Raw genomic sequence first — 7,080 nt, 5'->3', positions numbered from 1 at the left:
ACTGATTCTTCTTCACTATTCCCAACTTTTGCATTCCAGTCTATTCTTTATTACAGCTACTAAAATGGTTCGTGTTACTATGAACAATTGTTCTGATATTGTTGTTAGATGCCGTCGAGTCGACTACAATTTATAGCAAACTTAGGGTATTTTAGATAAGCTATTCCTATTTATTAGGGAGATCCGATGGCAAGAAGCTGTGCTACAGTCCCAAAGACAGATGATGCAAGGCCTCATCTGCTCCACAGGAGAAGGATGGTCAGTCTCCTCCCATGAAATCAACTGCCTCTGAAAACTCACAGGGAGGTCACTATGGGGCAGTTCCCACTGCACAGCTAAAAGTAACAACTCATATTCGTTGCTGTTGAGTTGGAAACAATTCATAATTGATCCTCCACTGGGTTTTCAGAGCCTGTAAGACGGTGCCCATCTTTCTCTCTCAGAGCAGCTGGTAGATTTTAATAGCTGACCTTTGAGTTGAGCTCTGGGGACTCTGGTAAGAATCTGTGCTGCAATCCCAAAGGCATGCAGTTCAAATCCAACAGCTGCTCTGTGGAGAACGATGTGCAGTCTCCTCCCCTGAAATGGCTCTGAAAACCCACTGAAGGGTCAGCTATGGGCTGGTTCTGACTCAATGGTACTCAACCACCACCACCACCACGACCACCACCTTTGGATTAGCACACAAGTCCTTACTCACTAGGCCACTAGAGCTCCATTTTAGATTCAGATGACAAGTGCAATGTTTAGATGATAAAAACAATCTTAATTTAAAATATTGTAAGTTACAAAGAAAGGGCACAAGCTTTTCCTTCTCTACGTGATTTCCCCCCTTTAATTTAGAAAATTTTTATTAACCATCATTTTCCCGGCCACAAAAGTTGATTCCCTTCTGCTGTCGAGTCAGTTCTGACTATTAAATATATTAGCTTAATTAAATATGTCAAATGAGAGACAGGGAGAACAAATAATTATTTTACTTGCAGTAGTTGCCTTCAAGAAATTCTGACTGGAAACTCTTCCCTCCTTTATAGGAAACAATATAGACTGGAATCATACAGGTCTCAGTTTATGTTCTTGAATAGCTCTTCTAACAAATATTTGTAGTAAAGGAGACTAAGTAGCCTTGTAAAGTCTCAATATACTCATGCATGAAATGGTTATAAAAATTAATTATTTAAAAAACCATAAATCCTGTCTTACAGCACAGCACTTAGATTACAGAAAGCTTTTCTTTGCCCTGAAATGTCAACATCTGTTTTAACAGTTGTTTTTTTGTAACATTGACCCTGAACCAGCCCATAGCTGATCCTCCAGCAAGTTTTCAGAGGTAGCTTATCACAAGGGAGGAGATTGTGAGTCCTTCCCTCACAGAGCAGCTGGTGGCCTCGAGCCACATGCCTTCAGAACTGCAGCGCAGCTTTTTGGAACTGGATCACCAGAGCCCCCTCGCTTTACAGTCCTTACAGACTTCTAAAAAATGTTTGCAGATTTATCTAAAATGTCTGTCCTTTAAAAATGGCCTTACAAACATTCATCTAGATTCAGCAGTTGTTTAGATAATGCTGCCTTTACTTTTTCCAGCAGTACCATTCTCTTAATTTGTGCTAGACCTGTATGATAGCCTGTTGCATGAATCAAATGGTCAATGCATTTTCCCAACAAACCCAGAAACAATCATGATTTTTTAAAAATATTTTTTTTAAAAATTGAAACTTTTGAAAGCAAGTGTATCTGATGACTATTTTCATAAGGAATCCTGAGTAACAGCCAAGGATAGATTATCAGAGAGAACAGACTACTTTGAAAGCCAGAATAGTAAAGTGACAGCGTCTTGGGTTAAAAAAGAAAACAGCTTGGGCTGTTAAATACCTGATATCAAGTCCCTGCTGAGAGGGTATTTTTGCACTTACTTTGCATTAGCGAGATTGGAAGTTGTCAGATTAGCCAAGGCGAGAGCTGCTGCCTCCTTTACCTCCTCATTGTCACTTTTTAGCAACTGGATTAATTGAGGAATCCCTAGGGGAAAGACAGGGAAGTTAATCTTCAAAAACTTCAGTGCAAACTTAAAATTGTTCAAAGTATTTCTTCCCAGTTTGCTTACCCTGATGATTGAAATAGTCCTTGCTGCTTGAGTTCTCACACATGGCTGAAATAGCTTGGGATGCAGCAATTTTCGTTCCGTCATTTTCAGACCCCAAAAGTGTGATGAGGCATTTTTCAACCTCTTGTTCATGAAAAAATTTTCTATTTTCAGCTTTCCATAAAACAAAAGAAAAAAATGCATACTTTTGCTGCATAAAAAAGGAGCAACCAGCAAGATACAAATTAACAGGTATTATCACTCAAAGCATGCCAAGAATTAAAACTTTCAACTTTAGTCACAGAGTCTAAACACAACAAAATAAATATCTACTTAATCCTTAGGACAAAGTTATTGTGTTAAATGAAGCATGGATATTGCATTCATCACCACCAATTTCCCTTATATGATATTAGCACTGTGGCAATGAAAATTCTTTAATAAAAGAGGCAAGTTTCAAATTCAGCAAGTGTCTGAAACACTAGTCATGTGTCCAGCAAGGTTTCCAGGTTTCACAGTGATACCCTCTCATCAACTAAAGACAGAAGTCAGCTTCCTAGAGTGTTATTTCAAAGACAAAGCCCAATGTAAGCAGAATACCCAAGAAGTCTGAACTGCTCAGTAAACCAGATGCTCATGTCTTCACAAGAGCCAAAGACAGGAAAAAGTTAAAATGAGAAGTCATTTTAAGCCAACTGTTATAGAATTAATAACTGAATACGCCAAATCAGTTCTCCTTTATCTTAAATCTCAACGCATGCTAAAGTGAAAGAAATTAAGCTAACTAGTCTGCTGAACAGATTACCATAAGCAACCTAAAAAGTACACTCTGCTAGCTAGTGCTCTTTATTTAGAAAAAAATTATGACTATAAATATATGTCATAATATAGAAAACATCATATAAATGTTTGGGTTTTTAAAATTTTTATTATTAATTCTAATGAAAATTTACAGAGACTTTGGATTTCCATTCATTGTTGCACTTTTTTCCCTGCCCACCCCTCCCATCCAGCTAGTTCATTCTTCACTTTGAAAAGTAAAAGAAAAATTCTTTTATTCAATCCCTCCCCCCAGGTCCACTCCACTGTACAGCCTTTGTTCTGGACTCCAGTCATGACAGTAATACTTAATCACATATCCCTTTTAAAAAGTTTTCTCCCTCATCTGTTTCAATGCAGTATATATTATCCATCCCATCTTTCTCAGTCTCCTCCCAACCCCGATTTCATTCCTGTTTTACAGCAGTGGCACTATGCAGTGTTTGTCCTTTTGTAACTGAGATACTTCACTCAGCATAATGTCCTCCAGGGTCACCCATTTTCAATAATATTTCATGAGTTCTTTGTTTTTCAATGCAGCATAGTATTCTATTGTGTGGAATATACCACAGCTTCTCTATCCATTCATTTGTTAATGGGCACTTGGCTTGTTTCCAACTCCATGCTATTGTGAACAAAGCCACAATAAACATGGGTGTGCATATATCTGCTTGGGTGGCAGTTCTGGTTTCTTTGGGGTATATTCCCAGTAGTGGAATTGCTGGGTCAAATGGTATTTCTATTTGCAACTTTTTGAGAAAGCACCACACTGCCTTCCATAATTGTTGTACCATTTTACACTCCCACCAACAGTGTAAAAGGGTTCCAGTTTCTCCACACCCTTGCCAGCATTTGTTGCTTGCTGTTCTGTTAAGTTTTGCTATTCTTACTGGGGTGAGATGATATCTCATAGTTGTTTTGATTTGCATCTCTCTTAGAGCTAGGAATTTTGAACATTTCTTCATGTGTTTGTTCACCATCTGAATGTCTTCTTTGGTGAAGTGTCTGTTCATATACTGTGCCCATTTTTTTAATTGGATTGTTTACCTTTATTTTGTTGTGGTGTATATGAGTGTTTTTATAGAAATTGGATCAAAGACTAAATATGAAACCAAATAATTTTTCTTTTTTATTACCAGTGTTTTTCTCTGTTGATTTAGCTTGAGTTTTTACAAATGACTATCTCATTACTATAGAAGACCAATTATTATTTGAGCTAGATAAGAAAATCATGTTCCATAGTTTGTTTTCCTCAGTTAATTTAAAATTAATTATTTACTATTTATTAGAACCATATACACAAGGAAAAAATGTTAAAGCAAATCACTTTCATGCCATGAAAAGGTAAGAGAGCTTGTTTGATAAGAAACAGCTTACAAACCATCCCCAGCCAATTTATTTACAGTTGTATCAAAAAAGTCATCATAGATTTACGTTTCCATTAATTGTCCTGTATAAGGTCAATGTATATTATTTAAATAGAAAAATATTATTTGCTCACTTAGGATTTTAATGTGTAAAAAGATAATATTAGAATACTAAAATTCTCTGCAAAAATACTAGTGATTTAGATGGCAATATCTCCATGTGGAATTAATTCATGGGTTACACACATTTAAATTAGCTTGGGTTTTTCTTTCACAGGAATATTTTTTATAAATAAATAGGAACTAATCTTACATTTTTTTAGTTAATAAGTAATGTCTCCATTCCTTTAACACTGAGTCAAAAATTCAAAACTACCACTGTCACTCACAGAAGCAGGATCACATTCAGATGTCACCATGTTTGTAAATACTTTTGGCCTTTGTTCATGCTGTGCTGATTTATGCCGAGCAGTCTGGCTCTAACTGGCACAGGCTAAATTTCTAACACTTTGTGCCTTCATTTTAAACCAATCATGAACCATGTCCTGTAATCCCATCATTTTAATCCCTTACTCCTTTCACTGAAAATTAGAATTCAGGCAATCCACATTGTGCTGTTTTGTTTTTGTTTTTAAAGCTTCAGTTAATACTTAAACCTCAAGCCTCTCAAAAGCTTTTAAATATGCGTTGTGATTATTAGTTTTTACTGAATAAATAATATCTGGAACTTTTCTAGAATCTCTCCTCTAAAATGCTTTGTTTTATAATGAAAACTTCCCTAATCTCTTGGAATTGGCCTTCCAAAATAGAAGGCTCTTAGAGGGTTTCTATTGGGAAAATTGGTCAAGAGAATTCGTTTGAATGACTAACTTTAGAGTTTGTAATTGTTACATTCAGAAAACAGAATATATACAATTATTAAAAAGATTTTAAAAAATAATTTAAATAAAAGCTGTGGGCAATTAGTTTCTCAGCCCTGCTGGGAGTATTCTCAAAATCCAGCTGCGTTCATCAAACCGCAAAAGTGCTGACCGCAGTGTGGCTATAATAGATTTAAAAGATGAATTAACATATTAACCAAGTACCTTTATTGAATTGTTACACTGAGAAGTAAAGTGTTTATGTTTTAATTACACAAATAGTGAAGATGGTGAGATACTTCTGCTACTGTTAGAGTAGGGTCTTTTTAAAATGACTTTTTTTTTCCCTTCAGTAAAAAAGTGAAAGGAAAAAGAAAACACTCCAATGAGATTCTTTAATTGAAAATAAATTTGTATGTAATGAAACCTTTCTGCTTCCCCCCACCCACCCCTCCATTTTCAGAAGGTCCTATTGTGCCATCCTCCTGCGGGGATGTTAATGCCAGTTCATAAACTTATGGCAATTAACACCTTTCTCCTAGTGATGCCAGGTCAAAGGCATACTGATATGGGCTTTCCAGAGTCAGGGTACACGTTGGAATTACACTAAACATTACAATTACGTTTAATAAACAATGTTTGCCTTGAACATTGTTTTCTTCTAAAGAATTATCTACATGAAAACAGACAACAATAACTGGAAAACACTGATGGCAAAAAGTCAAAGTTAACGATGAAGTAACGTGAGCAGAGATAGGGAGCCCAGTGCCACTTTGTGAAATGTGCAGCCATGGTCGGTGAATTTACGTGTGAAAATTGGTGACTGGATGTATGTTTTGTTGAGTATATTTTCAACAATTTTTTAAAATTAATTTTAAAATAATGTGTAACGTGAGTATGTGTGGTTTCTGTGTGTGAACTGTGTTTTAAAAATGAAAATGCATTATCTAGCTTTAAAGAAAGGATTTGATGGAGATGAAAAGTAAAAAGAAAGTGTTAAAAATGACATTGAGAGTTACATTATTCTTAACAGCAATTTAAGGAGCAGTATTTGTCAAAACCTACCTAATGAATGCAGTTTTCTAACTGGAAAATCATTTTAATGCATCTTCATGTTCAATACAGAAATACTAGGAGATACTTCATTTTTTTATTCTCTTAGCATTTATCACTGTAATAACAGAATAAGATTTGTGTCTAGTAATCTGGCTGGCTCTGGGGAAAGTGAAGGCAGGCTTATATGAAAAATATATATGCCTTTGGATTGTGGTGCTGAAGAACAGTATTGAGTATACCATGGACTGCTAGGAGAACGTACAGGCTCATCCTGGAGAGGGTGAAACCAGGCTGCTCCTTGCAGGCAAGGCTTTTGAAGCTTTATCTCACATACTTTGGGCATGTTGAAGGAGGAACCAGTCTTTGGAGAGGGACATAATGATTGGAAGGGTGAAGGGACAGTGAAAGATAGGAAGACCTCAGATGAGATGGACTGACTCAGTGACTGGGGTAATGAGGGTAGATGTGTCAGAGACAGTGAGGTTGGGTTAAGTTAGAGCAGGGTTCAGAGCCATTGTACATAGGGTTGCTATGAGTCACCAATGGCTTGATAGCACAGAACAGCATTTAAAAAAACATGACAGATGGGCAGTCTCCACCTGTGAGATTTACAGCCACTGAAGACCCACTGGAGGGTCAGCTATGATCTGGTTCCAACACAACAGCAATGAGAGTGAGTTATATAAAAAGGGAAAGACAAGAACTGTAGTCTTGTCTGAATAGAAGACAAAATCTAGAATCCAGGAAGGGAGGAAGAATGTTATAAATTTTTCCAGATAAACTGAGTTAAGAGGTCAAGAAATGAGCAAAAGAAAGCTGAAACAGGATCCACATCTCACACTATATACGAAAATCAAATCTACATGGATCAGAGACCTGGGAATAAAGCCCAAAA

At 36.4% G+C, this 7,080-nt stretch overlaps 1 protein-coding gene across 1 annotated transcript in view; it reads right to left on the bottom strand.

Moving 5' to 3' along the window:
* The window catches only part of LOC102858876 (armadillo repeat-containing protein 3-like), a 161,777-nt gene that overhangs the window by 72,673 nt on the left and 82,024 nt on the right, over positions 1-7,080 (bottom strand). The window contains exons 9-10 of the mRNA XM_006887100.1: positions 2,105-2,257; positions 1,914-2,019 (exon numbers count right to left, since the gene is read on the bottom strand). Coding sequence (XP_006887162.1) covers positions 1,914-2,019; positions 2,105-2,257 — 259 coding nt within the window. The remainder of the gene's footprint in view (positions 1-1,913; positions 2,020-2,104; positions 2,258-7,080) is intronic.

The sequence above is a fragment of the Elephantulus edwardii genome, unplaced genomic scaffold (genome assembly GCF_000299155.1).
Source record: "Elephantulus edwardii isolate Elephantulus edwardi_28Jun2011 unplaced genomic scaffold, EleEdw1.0 scaffold00054, whole genome shotgun sequence".
Classification (NCBI taxonomy): Eukaryota; Metazoa; Chordata; class Mammalia; order Macroscelidea; family Macroscelididae; genus Elephantulus; species Elephantulus edwardii.
This window is presented reverse-complemented; position numbering and strand designations above follow the sequence as displayed.